The sequence below is a fragment of the Brassica oleracea genome, unplaced genomic scaffold (assembly GCF_000695525.1).
Source record: "Brassica oleracea var. oleracea cultivar TO1000 unplaced genomic scaffold, BOL UnpScaffold00285, whole genome shotgun sequence".
Lineage (NCBI taxonomy): Eukaryota > Viridiplantae > Streptophyta > Magnoliopsida > Brassicales > Brassicaceae > Brassica > Brassica oleracea.
The window spans coordinates 151,576-174,230 of record NW_013617415.1 but is presented as its reverse complement, the minus strand read 5'-3'; the positions used below and the strand labels follow the sequence as shown (position 1 = coordinate 174,230).

At 39.6% G+C, this 22,655-nt stretch overlaps 1 protein-coding gene across 1 annotated transcript; it reads right to left on the bottom strand.

The window, feature by feature from the left end:
* Nucleotides 1–401: 401 nt before the first annotated feature.
* On the bottom strand, nt 402–971 carry LOC106319564. The gene has a single exon (XM_013757935.1). It carries the CDS (start codon nt 969–971, stop codon nt 402–404), a length of 570 nt encoding a protein of 189 aa, XP_013613389.1.
* Nucleotides 972–22,655: the final 21,684 nt, after the last annotated feature.

Here is a 22,655-nt window from a genome sequence, read left to right as displayed (position 1 = left end):
ATAGCCCTTCGCGCGCGCGTGAAAGGCATGCGCCGCCGTCGCCACCATAGCTTTCCTCCATCACAGAGGGTAGCTAGTTGGTCAAGGCACCAGTGAGAGTCAGCATAGCGAGGGGATAAAACGACGACGGGGTGTTGGTCCCAGTCAAAGCATAAAGATAGAAAATAAGAACACAAGATTTGTTCGGTAGTTTTGACTACCTATTTTGGTTTTCATTATTTGCTTAAATAGAAAAGAAGAACAACATGCTCGGAGTCTCAACTCCTACTAACAAGGGAAATGGGAAAGTGGAAGGTTAGTTTCATCAACACAAAGCAGACTAGGTACTTTTTATTGTGCACGTACGTGATAACAAAACACAACTGAAATTAATTAAAATACTTTGGGTTTGGTTTTCTTCTTCAGTTTGACATCCTCTGGTTCGGTTCATGTGCTTCTGGTTCTTCTACTTCAGTGTCTTTGTCAGCTGTAACTCCATCATTACACCCGCTCTCGAAAAGAATTTTGTCCTCAAGATTCAGTGTTGGGAAACTCTTGCGAAGTTGACCAATACATTCCCACGTAGCCTCTTCAATTGGCAAATCTTGCCACTTCACCAAAGCTTCACATACCTTGTTGCCTACGTTATCCAACGTACGATACTCTAGAATGACCTCAGGATTAAGCTTGAGCTGGCTGTTTGTGCGGAGAGGAGGTAATGTACCTGCTTCAGGTGTATCACTGCCCAAGCGCTTCTTCAATAGGGACACATGGAGGACCGGATGAACTCTTGTTCCGTCAGGGAGTTTCAGGCGATAGGCGACTGTGCCAATACGGGCGAGAACCTGAAAAGGACCAAAGTATCGAGTAGATAGCTTCTGTGAGGACCGTCGGAAGATGGTGTGTTGTCGGTATGGTTGCAAGCGTAAGAAGACCCAATCACCGACAGCAAAAGAAACATCACGTCGTTTGCGGTCTGCAGTTTGTTTCATGCGATTGATAGAAGCTTGAAGGTTGTGTTCTCCTGTAGTACTTTGTCTCGCTCCAGCAATACATCAAGCTCCTGGATCTTTGTTGAACCTCGTTCATAGATCCTGTCCATAGATCGCCTTATACGGAGACATTCCGGTTGACGCATGGTATGTGGTGTTGTACCAATATTCTGCCCAAGGAATCAAGTAGCTCCACTGTTTAGGTCGTTCATGAACAAAGCACCGAAGATACTGCTCAATGCACCGGTTCACGACCTCAGTCTGACCGTCGGTTTGGGGATGGTAGGATGAAGACATGCGCAGCTTAGTCTGAGACAAACACCATAGTTCCTGCCAAAACGCACTGACAAACACTGGATCTCGATCACTGACTATAGATTTAGGCATACCGTGGTGTTTGAGAACCACATCACTGAACTTCGAAGCCACAAACTTTGCAGTGTAAGGATGAGAGATAGGAACCAAATGAGCCGCTTTCGATAGTCTGTCGACGATGACCAGTATGGAGGTATGATTATCAGAATGTGGCAGTCCGTCGACGAAATCCATGGAGAGATCTTCCCAAAGCCTATCTGGAATCAGGAGAGGTTGGAGTAAGCCCTTACATAAAAGGCTCTCGGACTTTGCACGTTGACAAACATCACATTCAGTCACGTACTTGTGGATGGTTTTGTTCATGGATGGCCAGTAGAACTGCTGAGAAAGTCGTTTCAGTGTTCGCAGCACTCCAGAGTGTCCTCCTAATGGTGTATCGTGAAACTCTCTGAGCAATGAGGCAATAAAGGAGGAGTTCGGGGGAATTACCAAACGCTTGTTGAAGTATATGAGTCCATTCCGCTTGGCATAAGGCTGGCCAGGACGCTCCTCAGCAAGTTTCCCAATGCGCATCAAATATGGATCAGAGAGACTGATGTGCCGCAACTCATCCCAAAAGTCAGCGTGAAGGCATGGACTGTCTGCACGGCGAGAAAGTGCATCTGCTGCTGCGTTAGCAGAACCTGGTTTGTACATGATTTCGTAGTCGTAGCCGACGAGCTTACCCATCCATTTTTTCTGTTATGGAGTCAGAATCCTTTGTTCAAGAAGGAAACGGAGACTGCGTCGATCTGTTTGGATGGTGAATCGACGACCAAGGAAGTAAGGTCTCCATGTGCGTATCGCAATGACAATGGCTAGCATCTCGCGCGCATAGGTTGACCAATTTTGCTTTGCTATCCCCAATGATCGACTCATGTAGGCGATCGGTCTGCCTTCCTGTGTGAGAATTGCCCCAATACCATCTCCTGACGCGTCCGTTTGTATAATGAAAGCTTTCGTGAAGTCTGGTAGGGCCAGCGTTGGTGTTGTAGTAATGGTTGTCTTGAGTTTGTCGAAAGCGTCATCTGCCAAAGGACTCCATTCAAACTTACCCTTTTTTAAGTAAGTTCGCCAGCAGCCGAGCAATGAGTCCATAGTCTTGGACAAACTTTCGATAGTAGCCCGTAAGACCGAGAAACCCACGCAACTCAGTGATGGTGGTTGGTTTCGGCCAGTCTGTCATGGCTTGGACTTTGGTCTGATCCACCTTGACACCAGCACCAGATATAGTGTGCCCCAAATATTCTAGCTCATCTATTCCGAATTCGCACTTCTTATGCTTCACGAAGAGCTGTTGTTGTCGAAGGATATCGAAGACCAGCTTGACGAGTTCGGTGTGTTCAGACCAGGAACGGCTGTAGACCAAGATATCATCAAAAAAACAAGCACGAATTTACGGAGTTAGTCACGAAATACCGAGTTCATGAGAGACTGGAACGTGGACGGAGCGTTACACAAACCAAAAGGCATCGCCAAATATTCGTAGTGTCCGTTGTGTGTGCGGAAGGCTGTTTTGTGAATGTCGCCGGAATGCATACGCACCTGATGATAGCCTGCTGTTAAGTCCAGTTTGGTGAAGATAATCGCACCATGTAGCTCGTCTAACATGTCGTCCATAGTTGGTATTGGAAAGCGATCCTTAATGGTAACTGTATTTAGGGCCCGATAGTCAGTACAGAATCTCCACGATCCGTCATTTTTTTGACAAGTAACACCGGTGAGGACAATGAACTGGAACTGGATCGTACAAACCCGGACTCGAGAATTGCGCGCACCTGCTTCTCGATCTCCTCCTTCTGAAAGTGAGCATAGTGATATGGTCTCACGTTGACCGGATCGCTCCCTTCCTTAAGCACAATTCGATGCTCCGTATCTCGTGGTGGTGGCAGATTTGTCGGAACCCGAAATATGTCGTCGTACTGGCCTAGCAATTGCTGCATCGCATCAGGAACAGAGCCACCGTCATCGTTACTCTCCGTTTGGAAACAGGCGGCGAAGCAAGTGTGGCCCATCTTTGTTTCCTTCTCAATGTTGATTGGATGAAGCCCACAAATCGTTTTGGTTTCTCCAGCCTGGGTAAATTGGAGAGTTTGGGCCTCTCAATCACACAATGTCGGCCCAACTTGTATGAGCCATTGGATCCCTAGCACCATGTCGAGTCCTTTGAGCGGTATCGGAAAGAAATCGATCGGAAAGTTTACACCGTTGACCCTCGTCTGTACCTTTCGATAAACTGCGTTACACTGCAATGGAAATCCGTCAGCCACCCTTACGTGAAACGGCTTCGTCGGGGTCAGTTGTAGGTTGAGAAGAGCTGCAGTCTTGTCATTGATGAATTTGTGGCTCGCACCGCTATCAATCAAGGTGATCAACGTCCGCCGCTGTGTCTCCGTGTAAGTGCGGTTGGTCTTATGTGATCCCCACCCTGTAAGTGACTGTAGGGTGATCTCTGCTTCCTCCGTATCAGGTGGGATCTCAATCTCATCATCTTCCTCTTCAATCCCTTCAATGAGGAGGAGCTGCGATTTGCGGCAACGATGATCTGGAGTGTACCTCTCGTCGCAGCTGAAACAGAGGCCGAGACTCCTTTTGCGTTTCATCTCATCCCAGCTCAGTCGCTTTGGTGTCGCTGACCCTGGTTCTGGCGGTGTTGGGTTAGCATTATTGCTACGAACGTTCCATTGAGGAGTGTTAGTGTACCTCCTAGCCCTCTGCAACTGATCATCCCTCATTCTAGCTAACTCAATCATGGCTTTGAGAGTTCGTGGTTGGAACATGCGAATACTGTCGGATATGGAGTCCTTCAGACCACCAATGTAGGTACCAATGAGTGCTTTTTGAGTCCACCTAGTTACCTTGTTTTTTAGTTTTTCGAACTCTCGTTGATAACCACGCAAGCTTCCATTCTGTCTGATCCCACGATGTAGAGCCGGCGGAGCCAAGGGATTAGGACCTTTGACTCTCTCTCGATGCACCGACATTGACGTTGGAGTGTATCTGCTGGCTTGTCGCCTCTCGGCGCACTGGATCCGCCTTCTCGCATACTTGACACCGCTTCCGACAACATCTGTCTGAAGGATTCCTCCATGCCTAGAAATTGTGCAGTGAAGCCGTCATTCATCCTGGCGACCTCGTCTTGCACCATGCCCAGACCTGTTTCCAAGTCTGACAACCTCTCCTTGTTGCTTGCCATGACCTTAATGTATGGCTTCAGGTCACGGCAACAGAAAAGAAAAAAGAACAAATGCTCTGATACCAAATGTTGGTCCCAGTCAAAGCATAAAGATAGAAAATAAGAACAGAAAATTTGTTGGTAGTTTTGACTACCTATTTTGGTTTTCATTATTTGCTTAAATAGAAAAGAAGAACAACATGCTCGGAGTCTCAACTCCTACTAACAAGGGAAATGGGAAAGTGGAAGGTTAGTTTCATCAACACAAAGCAGACTAGGTACTTTTTATTGTGCACGTACGTGATAACAAAACACAACTGAAATTAATTAAAATACTTTGGGTTTGGTTTTCTTCTTCGGTTTGACATCCTCTGGTTCGGTTCATATGCTTCTGGTTCTTCTACTTCAGTGTCTTTGTCAGCTGTAACTCCATCACGGGGCTGCACAGTCTTCCATGGCGGGCGACGGGTCTGATTGATCTCATCACCTCGTTTCATACCTTCGTCGTCGTGAAAGACCATACTTTCTCTTTTTTGTGGAGAACGTCGTAGACACGCTCTGTGAAGTTGTGGCACGTGTCTTCGCCTCGGAAGCTGAGGAAAACGTCGAAATTGAGCTTGTGCGGCTTGGAGATAACTTCTGTCTCCATCTCCTATCTCCAAGCTTTCTTGATTAAGAATCAATTCTCGCAGAAAGGTTTTCGTGAAGTCAGAGAGAAAACTGTCGATGGAGATATTTTTTTCTTACAGTAAGACAAAAGTTTTAGCGTTGACTGTGTTTGTCGGAAGTTGGAATTAAAAGTCAGGTGAAAATTGATTATTTTATTTAGAGAAGATGAGCTATTTCCCATATAGCACCAGATGTTTTTCCAAAGCATGCACTCATTCTAGATGTCCCTGAATTAAAATTCAAAACCTATTTTCCCATGAAACTAGCTTAACACTTATCTCCCTTTGGATTAATAGTTCGAAATTCCTGACTCCACGAAATAAAATTACTTGGTTTAAACCTATAAAGTAAAACCGTTTTGATTAACAAAACAAGTTTTAGACCAACAAACGATCCGATTAACGTCCGATTACATCTATTAAACCAGAAACTATAAACCCTTACACGATAAACTCATAAACCCATGAACCCAGACCCAACTTTAATCATTTTTCAAAATTAAGAACCCTAAATTGCAAGATGAAAAAAAATTCCAAAATCACAGAGAGAAAAAACAAGAAAAGAAAGAAGAAACACTGAATTAAAGATTGAAGAAGAAGAAGAAGGCATAGTTGAATGATCCAGAAAAAGTTCCACACCAACATTTTTTTGGGACACCTACAAATTCTCTATCCCTTCTACGCCCATCTGATAATCCAGAAGAAGCTCCACACACAGTATTTGAAGACCCAAACATCATTTCTTACCCTCACTTTCAAATTTTGGGGAGAGGAGAATGGAATTTGATTAATCAATTTTAGGGTTCATAGCCTCATAGGGTTTGAGATTTTAAAGAGAGTGGGGCAATGGTTCGGGTCAAATCTGGGTAAATTTTTAGTTTCAAACCGGTCTTGGTTCTGTTTCTGAGTTATTTTTTGTTTGGTTTTGCGATTATACCGTAAATTATCTTAACCAATATCGAATTTAGTTTTATGGGAAAATAGGTTTCGAACTTTTAATTCGGGGATGTTCTGAATATTGTGATGTCGATTATAGAAAGTCTTGTTCACCAAGATATGCTTGTACTTGGTCTCCAAGGTAAATCCTTATATTGTATCCCTATATAAGTAGTTCATTATTCATGGAATAAGAAACACCAATTTCTCTCTTCTCTTCTTTACTTATAACACGTTATCAACACGACGTTCTAGCGATTTTGAGTTAATAGGTATGAACTTTTATTCTTGTATATTTTTAGTTTATGTTCACTCCATCTTCAAATCATACTTATTATCAATTCATGATTTGTAAGAGTGGATTCATAGTTCATACGTATACTTAATTGATTGAGTTTATAAGTTCTTAGTCGACCATATTGATTCGACCTTGTTTTCAAGGAATGAAAATCATTGTATCTGATGAGATCGACGTTATAAGCTAAACTCAATCTCGCTAATTATGTTTGAATATGTTTGAGTACGTTTCAGTAATTGCTTCATTACGGCTGCAATTTGTCATCTTATGCTATTGTTCTTACATATGGATTCATATTTTTATTGTTATTTTATATAGCTGCGTATAGTCATAACCAATAGCTATCTTAAATTATTTATTGAATATAGCTGCATATTCATATCGTTTGTCTTTACTTGCCACAATGATTATTTCTCAACCGTTTGCATATAGTTTGCTTTGTATATTGGTTATAATTTACGGCTGCAAAGACATAATTGGTTAACTCATTTGTTACATGTTTTACAGCTGCATATAATTTTTAAAAGCATATTGTTCAATGTTCTAGTGCTTAACATGTGGTATGTCATCGAGTCATATGTTTGATGGTTTAATTTTATGGCTGCATCCCATATTATTATTAGACTTTTTTACGTTTGAAACCATACGGCTGCATATTGTTATTAACCTTGTTCTGACATGTTTATGGTTGCATCCAGTAGATTTTATTAGTATTGTTATTTAAAACCCTAGCCTAGTCGTGAGTGTGCTAAAGCCTAAGCATTTCATCTTGCTTTTGTTGAGACTATATCTCGTGAGTGTGCTAAATCCGCCTCTTTGTTTGATGAGAATCGAATATTTTATGCTCTTAAAAGCCATATGTTTTAGTATTGTATTCTGGTTGCTAAGAGTAGTATGTGGTTGAACTGGTTTATTTTTTTTAAACTGGTTAAGCAAAAAAAAAAATGATTTGAGCTATCGTTTCATTGTTAAATATCTATTTAGATATTTGTTAGTAAATTATGAATTCACTAGTAGTCTTGGTATAGACTCAATTTTGAAATGAAATTGATTGTTACTAATATAATAGCTATATTTTTATGAGAAAATTTTAAGTATTTCAGGATTATTTATTCTTTGTAAAAGCGAAGATACCATGTGAGATGTCGAGAAACGTGAAAAGTTGGAACTCATATCGCTTATGCACTTCTCTTTATAAGATAAGTATTTTCTTATTTTTCATGCTTTATATACAAGGTTGAGTAAAGTATGATTAGATAAAGTAATTTGCATAAAATTTGATATGACGATCATATTTCATTACCATTTTATATATGGAGGTTTTAAGTTTAAAGCTTGACTTTAAAATATGCATAAGTTTTGGAAAACAATCCAAAGAAAGGTATTATCACTGGAATGTGATTACCAATAGCTCATTATATTTTTGCATCTAAAGATTACAAGACCTGGAGTCTAAAGATTACAAGACCTAAGTCTGTAAATAAAGTTCAAATATGTTGGATGTTAAGTTTAAATGCACAATTTCTTGAAGAAATTTTTAATGATGCATATATATTGAAAAATATTATTTTTCACACAAGTGATGATATCCAGCAGATACATGATTGAGAAAAGAGATTAAAGAAGTTTATACTTGTATATTGTCTCCTTGAGACTCAGAAAAAGAGTGAGCTATTGATGTAAGATGATAATCACGTCTAGTTGATTATAATCCTTTCTCTTAAAGTGAATAGGACATTTATTTTGTGGAAAGAAAATCCACAAAAATAGTATTGTTCAATAAAATGAACATAAAAGTGGTTGTAGACGTTAATGTGAATATAAATAAAGCCAAGATCCAAAGAGTTTCTTTTTAGAACTTATACTCTCATTTGGAGTTGAAAAAAAATAAAGATGGTAATAATGAAAGACCAAAAATTTTCTATTTCATTCTCTCACTTGAAGTTGAGAAAATAAAGATGGAAATAAAGAAGAGATATGATTCAATCATCCAAAGATGAAAGAAAATTATTGTGAGTACAATACAAGGTAGTAAAACTTTACAGAATGTTCAAGAAGAGGATATATATATGATGCTCCAGAAGAGTACATAATATTACTGCACATAAGAATGCAATTTAAAATCTTTATTGCATCATATTCTTATTAGGCTCAAAAGTTAAAAGGATTTGAAAAAGAATACATGACCCATGTAGGGTATGTTGTTGATTCAAAAATGAGATTCATTCGAGATTGATAAACCTATAGTAATATCATATCGAGGGGAAAAGTTAAAGAATCTCACATTTTATGATAAGTGAAACATCCAGAAGATTATGTTTGCACTAAAATTAAGATTGATGAATCATTCTCAAAGTAAATCTGTGGGATTTTGAGACACTTATGTTGAGACACTAAGCGAAAGAAATGTTAAATTCATTTCAAATTAAAAAATATTTCTCAAGGCAGTAAAAGTATAGTTGAAAAAGTGCATACATCCTCTTATAGATTGTACTACACAAAGATTGCTTTAATGGAGACAAATATATAGTAAACCAGAAGTTTACAAAAATATTTGGCATGAACTATTTAGATCATTTTGGTTCAGTAATGATGCGAAAGATATTTGAAAATTTATATAAATATTCATTGAAGATCCAGAAGATTTTTCCGAATGATTTGACATATGTTTGCACAAGATAAAATGGTTATACGGTTTTCACCAGCCAAAGGAAGTTATTGGCATGAATAAATGAGATGTTGGTGGACTGATCACCCACTATTCATCTTTATAATTTTGGTGAATTCACGTCTTAAGTCTTTGATGATTATAGAAAAGTCACTGGGATAAGTGTTAAACATTTTGAGCAACACTGATTCGCATCAAGCCAACAAGTAATCATTGATTCTCCCCATCATTGGTATTGGGTCAGAAACCAACCATTTTCCATCTAAGAATTTTGGATGTGCAATATACATTCCAGTTGCTCCACCATAGAGCTTAGTTAAGATGTGTTAATAAGGTTGGAGATATATGTTGGATATGAATCTTCGTTGATACTTAAGTATCTAAAGCCAACCCCAAAGGATACTTAAGTATCTAAAGCCAACCCCAAATGATAAAAGTGAATTAGTATTTCCAACATAAGATGGAGAAAATAAAAAGCTGGAAAAGAAAATAAGTTGATATGAGTTATCATTGATCCTCGGACTAAAGAAAATGTCAAATAGAAGTCCAAAAGATAATTCAATTATAGTTCTTAGTAAAGAAGTTGTCAGACACATTTGTTGACCCAAATAAATATAGTAATCAAGTAACATATACCAGCTTTAAATGCTCCAATAAGAATATATGTTCTAAAAGAAAAATATTAAACTGCTAATGGTCAAAATGAGGCAATAGAGTTCTTGAATGATCTTCAGAAGGGACATTAAACATGACTGAAAGAAATTCAGGCACCTGAGACAATGAAGAGATCTCAATAAGTTATGTCATGTACGAAATAAAATGGAACCAATAAGCAAATCGACGTCAAAGATATTGCATGCAAAGTGGCAGTTGATATGATTAATGAGAAAGAGGATCATAAAATAAAGTATATTGAAAAGTGTACACAAAGAGATGATTGGCCAAATCAGAAAGAAGCAATAGACAAAGATAAAAACTCTTGTGAAAGAGAGAGGTATTTAGACCAGTAATCCATACACTAGAAGGTGAAAATTAGAGGGAAAGAAATGAGTCGTTGCACCAAAGAAAGATCAATATGGAATTGATTGTGACGCGACATAGTCTCATGTGGTAAATGCAACTACTTTCTTGTTCCTTATTAGTCTTGCAATAAAGAAAGAACTTGAATTCTACAACCCAATGGAAACTGATAATCCCTAAGAGATTGAATCCCACAAAGATTGGTGATATCAAAATCATGTTTCCGCTCTAACTATTCGATCGAAATATGTTTTATGGGATATATGAAATATTTGAAGTTAGCCAATACATCTTTATATTTATCAAGAGATTATAGATCAATAGAGTCACTGATTTGAATATAATCAAAAACTCCTGAAGAGTTATAGAAAAGTTGTATTTTGGAAGAAAACTCGTGACAATATCATATTGTCTTTATGTATTCCAAACTGGAGATCTAAAATGAGATGTTATCGTAAAGATCCTTGAATGTTTTATTTAAGATGCTCATATATGTTTGGTCTTGAAGTACCATATTTAAAGTTTTATTGAGCAAATTACTAATCTTTTTCATAACTAAAAGATGATCATATGACAAGAAAGCAAGTCATAATAGTAACTTTCATAGTTACGAATGAGTTACTCGTATGTACAAGACGAATGTCTAGACGATTGTATGTAAGAAATTTGGTTTGAAATCCAAATAGACCAAGGAAATATTGTCTATATCAAATAATAATTGTGGACCAGAAGTCTATAGACCTTGAATACTCTAATGGAAAGAGTATTATGATATTCTCAAATACAAAAGAAGATTTATCTGATTGGAATGCATATCCTAAAGATATTGCATTCTGGGAAAGAAATGTGAAATATGTGTGGTTGTATTCTTTTCTCTCATCATGGTTTTTATCCCGCTGGATTTTTGCAAGACAAGGTTTTAACGAGGTAACAAATAGCATACACATGATAGACACCCAAAGGAAATATTAGAATTCCAATGATAAAAATCTATCAACGTTCTAAATTTTTTGAGATCAAGAGAATCGATGAAAATTGTCAAAATCATAGCAAGCCTCATGTACTCCAGAAGAATGGTGATCTCGTTTCCTACACGTTCGTTCAAGTGACAACTTAGCTGATTTATTCAACAAGACGTTACACCCTGCTACTTCCAAGAAGTTATTTTTATCGGATAATGTCACTTCGAAGATCTCGTACAACTTATCAGACTATGTCGTCTCAAGGATCTCGACGTATGTACACATGAGGGGAAGTCATTACGCGTTGCACTCTTTTTCCCTTAACCATGGTTTTTCCCATTGGCTTTTTCTGGTGAGGTTTTTAACGAGGCAGCATCTACGGCTTCTGTCTCTTGGGAACTGTGGAATATGTCCCACATGAGCCTCGAACGAGGATCAGAAACAGCGCCGGTCTTCATCATCTCTAATCTTTTCTTCTTCGAAATCGAGTTTGTAAGATATAAAGTGTGCATAAATCCTTAACGTTGAGTCCTACAAAAGAGATAATAGTTTTAGTGCTTCAGCACATGCAACCGCTTTTATTTACTTCTCAAAAGATGGAAGCGGTCATATCTAAAACAACGGACATGGCTCTTCTCCAAACCGGCAACATCAACGTAGGCCAACTACATATGTAAAGTAAATCAATACAGCATCTATTGTTAATTTTCATGAAAATCTTACAATACTAAAAGTTGATACTACTCATCAGTTAAGGTGTCCACGTCAGCCAATTAAATCAACCAATGAGAAAGTTAAGAAAACTGACATGTCACGTAAGCTTCTGTCGACCAGTTCTTAAACGGACCATTCCTGTGGGCTCATTATTTTCATCACTGGCCCATCTAAAATCCACATGATGTTAACGACGGTGTGATCGACTCCGGCGCTTCCACACCCTGCAAATTACCGTTTCTTCTATGAATAAATCACGACCCACAATCATTTACTTCTGTTCTTAAACCTTTCTTAGTGATTTTTTGTCCACCTCCCACCGTTCCTCTTCTTAATTCAATTCATCCCATAAATCCCAAATCGCCTAATCTGTAAAGCATCCGCTTCTCCTCCTCCTACTCCATCTTTGTCTTCTTCATTGTCTCTCATTCGATGAGGTTTTCTTAATTTGCAACAATATCATTCCCTCTTTGGTGGAATTTAGTTATGAGATTGAAAAGTTGCATTTTCTCTGGTTTCTGATGCTTTGTCTTTTTTTTTTTTAATTCTTAGGATAACAAGGATGCAGGTGGTGACAACAATTTAATTGGTCAGTTTGGTACGAGGTTCTATTCATCATTCTTTCTTGCAGATTGCGTATTGCTGTGATTTCTGTGTACTCTGATCATTGCTATGCTCACTTCTCTACCAACTGAATAATGTGTTAAGTATTTATGTTTTGAAGGTTATTGTGTCAACGAAGAGCACAAAGGTGATGTTCGTTTGCTCATCCAGGGGATCCATCTGGGTGAAGATGCAAATCAATTTTTGTTTTGTGCATTATAATGCTACATCCAGATGGATCACCCACCTGAATTTTTAAAACTCATCTCAAATTCTCACCAAATGAAGGTGAATCTTGATGGTGCATATGGACGAAGATGCATCTAGTTCAGTTCAAAATGATAAATGACAAAAATGACCTTTTAAAATCAAAATATTATTTTCAAACCATAAATTCCGTTTTTTGAATATAAATTTTTCCGCCAGAACAAAAAAATGATTTTCACGCAAAAACTGAAAAACACTTTTCCGCCAAAACCGCAAAATGATTTTTTCCGTAAAAAACGTAAAACGCTCATTTAAAAAAAACACACATTTCGGCCAAACCAGTAAAACCACACTTTTCGGCCAAACCAGTAAAACCGCACTTTTTGCCCAAAAGCGGAAATCGCCCAAAAGCGGAAAACGCATTTTCCCGCCAAAACCGAAAAACACATTTTCCCGCCAAAATCCCAAAATTGCATATTCCCGCCAAAACCCAAAAAAAAAAAAACATTTTCCCGCCAAAACCGCAAAACACATTTTCTCGCCAAAACCAGAAAAACGCAATTTTCCCGCCAAAACCGGAAAACGCAATTTCCCGCCAAAACCGAAAAACGTATTTTCCCGCCAAAACCAAAAAATACATTTTCCTGCCAAAACTAGAAAATGTATTTTCCCACCGAAACCGCAAAAAAAATATTTTCCCCCAAAACGATGTCTTGAGATTTTACATGGTTTTAAGCATGATTTCCATACTCATTTAAGATGCATTTAGAGTCTAATTAAGTACATAGCATATGCATGTGTAGTATCTTACGTTTGGAAAAGCTCAAGTTGAAGTTTGGAGAGTTTGATGGGTAAGCATGAAGAAAAGTGGCAAAGGCAAGAAGATGGACCAGGCCGCGGACAACCAGGTCGGACTAGAACAGGCTGCGGAATCGCTCCCGAGAGATCAGCGGAGACGGACCATCCCGCAGACAGAAACCGCAGACAACACCAGTCCGCGGAATCGGACCAGAGAGCTCGAGGTTGGTGTGGTCGGCCGCGGGCGTGTACTGCAGACGAAGGCAGGCCGTGGAATTCGATCAGAGAGACCGAGTTCTACAGGGACGGACCGCGGACCATGGGCGCGGGTTGGAGCCGTCCGCGGTTGGCGAAGACCATCTCACCCATTTGTCTTCCGGGTCAAACCCGGGTTTGTCGGGTCGACCCGGTTCGAGTTTTAGGCTAATATAAATATATTTTAGACCTAATTTTTGAATATATCTTATTTTCTCTCAAAATACATTGATACTTGGAGAAAGTGTGAATCTTTGGCAATCTGATCTTTCTTTCTTGAGTAATTTGAGTTTATCTCATCTTCTTAACATGATTTCTCTTGAATCTATTATGGGTTTAAGGTTAATCATGAAGATTAGTGAGTAGACTCTTTTTGGATTCATGGGTTAGGATGATTAAGTGATGATCTAGAATGTTTATAGTAGATTAATATGTTTCCCTGCTTGATTGAGTGATCTTAATTCTAATGTAGAGTTGGCCATTTAGATTAGAAATCTTCCAAAAGGTGTTCGATGAAATGTATGAGCCAACTCAACATGCTCTTAGCTTACCCTACCAAAGACATTTGATGTTAAGGGAGTTTAGATAGTTGAATGATCTGTTCTTAATGATTGCTAGATTGATACAAACCAAAGACATTTGATGTTTGATCAATGAGAGTAAATGAGCATTTGTCTTGACAAAGAACTTGTTAGACTTAGGGAAATGTGTTGATTGAAACCTTGCCATTCTAGATTGAATCTTAGTCATTTGACATCAAATTCCTATACCCATGATTCCTCCTTTATCCATTTTCTTGAAAGTTTGCTAGTTAATTGTGTTAGAGTCTTGTTAGTTTAATCAAATCACTTCGTTACACTGGATGCACTTATATTAAGTTTGAACCTGCATTCTCTTTGCATTGAAACACTTAGAAATGGATTGACATCTAAAATACTACATTGATTTTAATTACGATAGAAACATCCTTATGAAAAAAACGCAAAAATTCATTTTTCCTGTCAAAAACGCAAAAATTCATTTTTCCTGTCAAAAACGCAAAAATGCACGTTTTCCGTCAAAACCGGAAAAATGCATTTTCCCGCCAAAACTGCAAAAATGTATTTTCCCACCGCAACCGCAAAAAATATTTTCCACCAAAAACGCAAAATGCACTTTTCCCGTCATAAACGCAAAAATGCATTTTCCCGTCAAAATCGCCAAAAAACATTTCCCGTCAAACCTACAAAAGCGCATTTTTTCGTCAAAAACACATTTCCCGCCAAAAAACACATTTTTCCCGCCAAACCCATAAAACGTATTTTTCCGCCAAAACCACAAAATGCACTTTTTCGTCAAAAACACATTTTTCCTCAAAAACCGCAAAAATATTTTCCGCCAAAACCGTAAAAATGCTATTTTTCCGCCGAAACGTAAAAAAAGTATATTTTAGTCATTTTATTAACAAGTCCACCTGGATGCAGATGCAAGTTAAAAATGAAAAGCAAACGAACATAGTTGCATTCAGATGATTCATTTGGATGCATGGACGAAATTAAGAAATGAACACCCAGATGCTCCATCTGGGTAAAAAATCAAGATGGACCATCCGGATGCATCTTCCAGATGTACAAACGAATGGGGCCAAAGTCTCATAAGCAATATGTAAAGGAAGGAGAAGCAAATCCAAGCAGCTATACCATTAAGGAAGAGACTGATCCTCATCTAATTATTCCTAGAGGAAAATGTACTAGACCAAGAAGAAAGTTAAGAAATACCGGGATTGAGAGCTTACTAATGAGACGTGACCAATTTGGGTAAGGACTGCTCGATGTATCTTAACTGCGCTTAGAAATAGTTAAAAGAGTATATTTCTATTCGCTGCAGCTCTTGAACTCTAAGAAGGTGACAACAGAGGAGTACAATTGGACCCACTGGCATCAACCCACTTCACAATTGTACATTGGACGGAAAACATCTGTTGGAATAGCTTATATCCATGAAACAACCCAAGCAGTTTGTGATTTATATTTGTTAGAAAGTGGTGATGACACCACGTTGATCCAATAATGATATATTATTCTTAAACTATTACTGATAATTCTCTTATTGTATTGTGAGCTCGAGCTTAGATCCATCCTTTATGTGCCACCAGTAACACCAGTGGGAAAGGATGATGTGGTTAATTAAAAGACAAAGAATATAAGGCTCTATGAAAAGCGAGTGTTCAAGTGATTTTGACAGGAAGGTGGTGAGAGAAGTATCTCTTGGTGGCCTTTCGAGAAATATGTTTTTTTTTTCTATTTTGTATGGGTAATTCTCCTGAATAGACTATTTTTAATTTTTTGTCACAAAAATAGACTACAGGGAGGAAAATGGCCAAAATATTTCATTTAATAGGTAAAAAGACCCTAATACCCTAGATATATAAAAAAATTTAAAAAACTAAAAAAAATTAATTTTTTTTATAGTTTTAGATTATATGTTTCAAATTTGAACTTTTTATATATTTTTTCTTTTTGAACTTTTTTATTTTGTTCGAAAATTTTCTTTTTGTAATTCAAAAATACTTTTTGAAACAATTTTAAAATTTTTATTTTCAAATTTTTAATTTTAATTTTTATTTTATAAAATTGTAAACCTCAATCCCAAATCCCCACCCCATAACTCTAAACCCTAAGGTTTGAATTAGTTAACCCTAGGGGTATAAGTGTATATTTACCTCTTTAATGAAACATTTTGGTCATTTTGATCCTTAGAATCTATAATTGTGACAAAAACGTTTTTAGTGCTATCCTATGGTATTTCTCATTTTGTATTGATATCCGCTTTTCTGGTGCTTTTTGAACAGTTTCGTCGGCATTTTAGCTTTATCAAAGGTGTTATATGGACTCACACAACACGATCTCCCATTAACGTGTCTCATGAGATTCTTAAAGGAAGTCGCATTGCAAGTGTCTGGTGAAGAAAGCTTCTGGTATGATTTTGAGAATTTACTGAGTAAAAACTTGAGAAGTATGCTTCAGAACTCTTCATCCCTTTTGCTAACATATTCACTCTTTTTTTTGTCCCGTTACAATTACCTGCTTTGTTCTGGTGATGATTATCCTGACGAATGAGAATGACAATTTTAACTATTTACTTAGGTCTATGAACAAGTATAGAAGATCCCAACTCTCACAAAAACTCAATCCTTCGTTTGGAAAGTGCTCTATTGGCTGCGTATGAGGTTGCCTCGAGAGGCTCGAAGACAGATGAAAGATGAGTAACATGTGATGAAACAAGTGTTTGGTCTTGATAGAGAATCTATTGATTATTCCCTTTTCAGGTGAGAAACATGTGAGGCTTTGTCAAAGGAATAGCTGAAGCAAAATGATCCAGCCTGTTGAAAGGAGGATGTGAGAACGTATTCAAACCCTTTTAAATTTCCTAACTTTTTGTGTACATCTGAATAATGCCAATTGTTCATGACTGTTGTAATTGTCGTCTTCTAAGGTAGAATATGGAGTACGTTTCCCGTATGTTTGATAGACCACGAATTTTACTATTTTTAACCATGGTTTATGAAAGTTTTAAGATATATTACTACTATATAGAGTATTTAGAGTAACTACAGGTTCATGTACTATTTGGAAGGAAATGATGTATTTGGAGGTTTTTGGAGATCTTTTGAGCTTCGCTGGAAGCAAGAGATGGTCGAATGTCGCAATTCAGTATCGACCGACAGTTACCACCAAATATCGATCAATGTTGGGATCCTCACATCGATCGATTTTGAAGCCATCCGAGAATTAATGACAAATTAGAAGATTTCGAGTTTCACGAAAGTCTTAATAATTACATTATTAGTCTTTGGCCGCCTGTTAGGCTATTTATTAGGATTTTGTATCATTTTAGAGGCAGACTTGCCTAGAAACCTTTTAGACCTAGTTTGGAGGAGGCAAGAAGCCACCATTGAAAGAGGAGAGCTTAGTTGGAGAGAGAGATCATCTACCGCAAAACAGAGAAGATCTTGAACTCCCTTGTTTTCATATTTCTGTTTATTTTTACTATTATTTATCTAAGTATTGTTAAGACCATCATAAGTATGAGTTTCATGAATATGTCTGAGTAGTCCTTACTGTTAGATTTAGGTTTCTCAAATGGGTTGATAAATGTAATATTAACACAACAATTGTTAGGGTGTTTTGAAATATAGTTCATTCATCTAGTTGTGCTTAAAGCTAAGTTTAATATTGATCACCCTTTAAACTTAGATCTTAGGATTAAATGGGATCATGCCATTGCTTGACCCAATACCTGAAAATAACTAGTATGATCTAACTGCCTAGATACATACGAGAGTTGGTCTAGTGAGTTGGAATACAAACCAAACTTGTCCGTAAAGCTTTCTTGAAGAAGTATCGATCGACGCAGCGATAGCCCTGCCGATCAATATTTCGAAAGGTGTATCAATCGATATTCACAAAGAATTATCGATCGACACTTTCTCGTGATTAAAATACGAGAGTTGAGATCTGAGATCCAGATTAGGCAATCAAATAGATTGTATCTTCATTTGAATTCAGGAACAAGTAATATTAATTGTTGGGGTCGAAAACTGTTACGACGAAGTTAATATCCAAACCTCCGCAAAAACAAGTGTGAGTGTCTTTCTGCGATAATTATGCTTGGTAAAAAGAATGTCACGACACATGATCTCGAGATAAAACCTTGTTCAAGTCTCGGTTGGATCAAACACAAGCTGTCCCAAGGTAACGGAAACGTATCTAATCCAGCCACAGATAGGTTCGAGTGTGACGATCGGAACACGGACAAGCCAAACTCAGTCACTACGCAACGACCGAACATGCACACTGTGCGGTCGCTACGAAGCGACCGAGCTCGAGTCAAGCTCGGTCGCTATGTAGAAACCAAGCGTACGTCCCGCTCGGTCGCTTGCGTGCCGTTCGGTCGCTACGTAGCGACCGAGCTTTTCGGAAACGTCGAATACGACACGAATCCATGCATTCTCGTCTACTCTTTGATGCTATCTCCCGAAGACCGTAGTAAACCCATTTCATGTTTCTCAACATTTGCAGTCATCAATCGAACTTTACGATAAAAACCGCGGAAAGTTTGTTTTTATCGAAAGAAACCGTAATAAACGCATCGAGCCAAAAGACGGCCCAAAGGGACCTAAGAAATGACTCGAAGCCCACTTTACGATTTTTTAACCAAAAGCCCATAAAACGTAGGACGGTTTACGCTTGGTTCGCAAGGAAAGATAAATGTCAAGTTTCCGCGGATAAATACGAAGTTTTGGAAGATAATTACGAAGATCGGGAAAAATGGAATATCTCCATTTTTTTTGCTACGACGGCTTAAGGGCAGAAGGGGAAAAGCGTAAACCGACCTAGGAGCTAGTATATAAGGGATCCTAAGCGATAGGCATAAAAGAGGACTTTGGACACAACAAACTTAGCACTTAGAGCGATTTTAGGCAATTTTCCGTTTTTGTTATTCGAGCTGCGACTCAATTAGGTTTTTACCGTCTTAGGGTTTTTAGAACTAGGAATCTCGCCAACAGCTCTCGTAGCCCAGGAACTTACCTTGTTGTAAACACTCAAACGCAGATTTGGAATAAGAACTATCTTGCTCACTTTTTTTATTTCTTATTTTATTACTGTTCTCATTTCGTGTTCTGATTGCTTGGCGTGTGTTATAAGCAGATATCCGGGATCTCTTGGAAACTAGGGTTCTCCTACTTTCCTAATTTAAATGGAAATCGACAGTTGTAAGCACCTTGACCAAACAAGTCGAAACCTTAACGACAAGGACTCGAGCAATCCGTCCCCGCGGAACCACGAAAGTTCGCGGGAAAAGACTCGACTTCGCAACCACACTCGACAGGCCTGGAACGTCGCGGGAACGACCTTCGGCCCAAAACCCTAGCGAAAAATCCCCTGCCGAAAAAAGGAACTCTGAGAGTCCTCCACCTCCCGCGAAGGACTCGGAGGTTAATGAAGTCGAGCACGTCGACTTGGATACCAGCGAAGTCTCAAAAGAGACCGAGGAGGACGCCAACAGACATCAAGAAGGACCAGAAGCCGATCTACTCGGGAAAGCTCTCCGTTCGATAAGCCAATGACGGAAGAGGAGGAAATCCTATATTGGAACGAACAAGAAGAGCTGGCTGAAAAGAAAACTGAGATCACTCGCAGTAAACGCTGACAAGCTCGGAAATCTGCTGACGAGACGTCGGACATCCGCGATATTCGCGATTACATCACCAAAACTGCGGCGGAAGTAAGGGCCGTGAAATCCCAGATCCATCACGTTACCAGTGCTGCCCCCAAGATCGACAGACTGCTGGAGGGGGCTCGGAAGACGCCCTTCACCGCTCGCATCTCCGATATGAGGGTATTTGATCCGGGAAAAATCAAAGTATCAAAGTGTGATGGTACGACTGATCCTAAAGCGCACCTTCAGGCTTTCCACATCACGATGGGAAGGGCCAGACTGAAGGACGGCGAAAACTACGCCGGCTATTGCCGGCTATTGCCGTCAATTTGTCGAGAACCTGGAAGGAGCGGCGCTCGAGTGGTTCGCACGCCTTAAGCGAAACTCTATCGGGAGTTTCCGATAGCTCACATAAAAATTTCTCAAGCAATACTCTATGTTCATAGATAGAGAAACTTCTGATGTCGATCTCTAGAGTCTGTCCCAGAGGGAAGACGAACCCCTCCGTGAGTTCATCAGCCGGTTTAAGCTGGTGATGTCCAGGGTCAGCGGGATAAGCCACAAAGTGGCCATTGACACGCTCAGAAAGGCGCTCTGGTACAAGTCGAAATTCAGAAAGTGGATAACCCTCGACAAACCACGGACGATCCAGGACGCCCTCCACAAGGCGACAGACTAAATCATAATCGAAGAGTAAACGAAATTCTTGTCGCAAAAACATAAGTCGACGAGGCCATCCTCGAAAGATGTAGACCCAAACACGAAGAAGAAAAACTCTCGTAACGATAAGTACGTCCATCACGAGGGGGAAGAGCTCCAAGGGGCGCACAATTACGCTATCAGTTCGGATCAAGGCCGAACCACGGGTAATACATGGACTCGCAATCAAGGATATGACGAAAACTCCTTCTGCAAGTTCCACCAGTACCGAGGACACTCCACGACTAACTGCAAAGTCTTGGGAGCGAGGCTGGCCGCGAAGCTACTAGCTGGAGAGCTCTCGAAAGTAACCAGCGTAAAAGATCTCATCCTCGAGACTGATCGCCCCCCAAAGACGGACAGAAATCTGCCCGCGGAGAAGTCCCCAAAGAAACCAATCCGGGGATAAACGCGGAAGAAGGCCGGACGACAAAGAAAACGACAACAATCGTCGCAGAGTCAACATGATCATCGGAGGATTGCAATACTGCAACGATACGGTTTCGGCCATCAAGGCCTACCAACGGAAGGCCGAATCAAGTGCAAATTGGCCTACTTGGTCTCCTCCCCGAGATGGTCAAAGCAACTCGATAACCCCTCCACGAGATGGTCAAAGCAGCTCAATAACCTTTACAAAGGATGAAGCCGGTGGGATCGATCAACCTCACTGCAATCCACTCGTCATAGATCTTGTCATACGAGATCTGGAAGTCGGAAGAGTCCTCATTGACACGGGAAGCACGGTCAATGTTATCTTCCGCGACACTCTCAATTGGATGAACATTGAACTCGGAGAAGTAACTCCAATGGCAAAACCACTTACGGGTTTTTTGGACGAAGTGTCAATGACTCTCGGATCGATCCAGCTGCCAGTCATGGCCAAGGAAATCACAAAAATCGTCGATTTCGCGGTGGTCGATCATCCTGCCATCTACAATGTGATCATGGGAACCCCGTGGCTCAACGTCATGAAAGCCGTTCCATCTATATACCACCTCGGCGTCAAATTCCCAACCCAAAACGGAGTGGCAGCCATCTGGGGTTGTCAGAAACAGTCGCGGCTATGCTTCCTCGCGGAGCATAAGTTAAGACAAATCGCGACTCCCGCAATGGCAACTCACAAGCGCACGAAGTTAGCTCAACCTTCGGCCGAAAACATTTCAAAGAAAGACGATTCCATATCGTCTGCTGACGCAAACGCTTCGGACACCGAAACTCAACACGATTCCAAAGCCGGCACTACGACTCAACCGGAACACCCGAATAAAAACATTGACCCTGCCACGGTCACCACGATCAAGGCGGTCAGCATGGCGACAACCGCCGAGTAAGAATACTTGCGGCATAAAACAGAACTATGAGATGGCTTGATCCTCGAAAGAGGTATGTAGGCAGCTCGTCAAAGGACGAGTTCAGCTATCCCCCTCTCTAAAAAGGGGGGGGGGGAGTGGGTCCGTATACTCATATACTCCCAAGTTTTAAAACATGCATCATTGTAATCGAGTTTTTAAAAACTTTACTACAATACGCATTTTTTTCTTTTATTAAACACTTACGCTCCAATTAACGCAAAAAGTCTCAGGACACACTCAGAAAATCTACGAACATTAGACTCTTGTAAACGGCCTTATCCGGTCCAAATCACAAAGCAGTCATTCTTCAGCACCTAAAATATACGCACAGTCTTCGAAACAACTGCAAGACGTCGCCAAGTTGAAAATCGAAAACTCTGAAAACAATTGTCCGAACGCGGCCATAAAAACCCGACAAATGCTTACACCCCGTTCGTCGATTGTCCCCAACAAACACGCCAGCCGTCTTGAACAAACCCAACTCGATCACTCTTTGATCCTCGAACATCCAACACAAGGATGAAAGCGCGCTACAAAAAAAAATCCGAAATTTTGGTCTAGCACTTCCAGTTGGCTTAAAAAATGTCTCTGGAAAGTTGCTCGATTCTTGCCACACAAGTCATATAAGCCGAGAACCTATCGCGGACTTTAAATCGGTACAAATCAGGTAGAAATCGCAACAGGAAAATCGATAGCCGGCTAGCACCGCACAAACCTTAAAACCGAGAGTAAACCTAGGTCTTGCCCTAAACCCATCGCATTGGTCTCTAACAT

Excerpts from the sequence above, each read along its gene's own strand:
- LOC106319564 (XM_013757935.1), bottom strand. The coding sequence starts at position 971 with ATGAAACAAACTGCAGACCGCAAACGACGTGATGTTTCTTTTGCTGTC.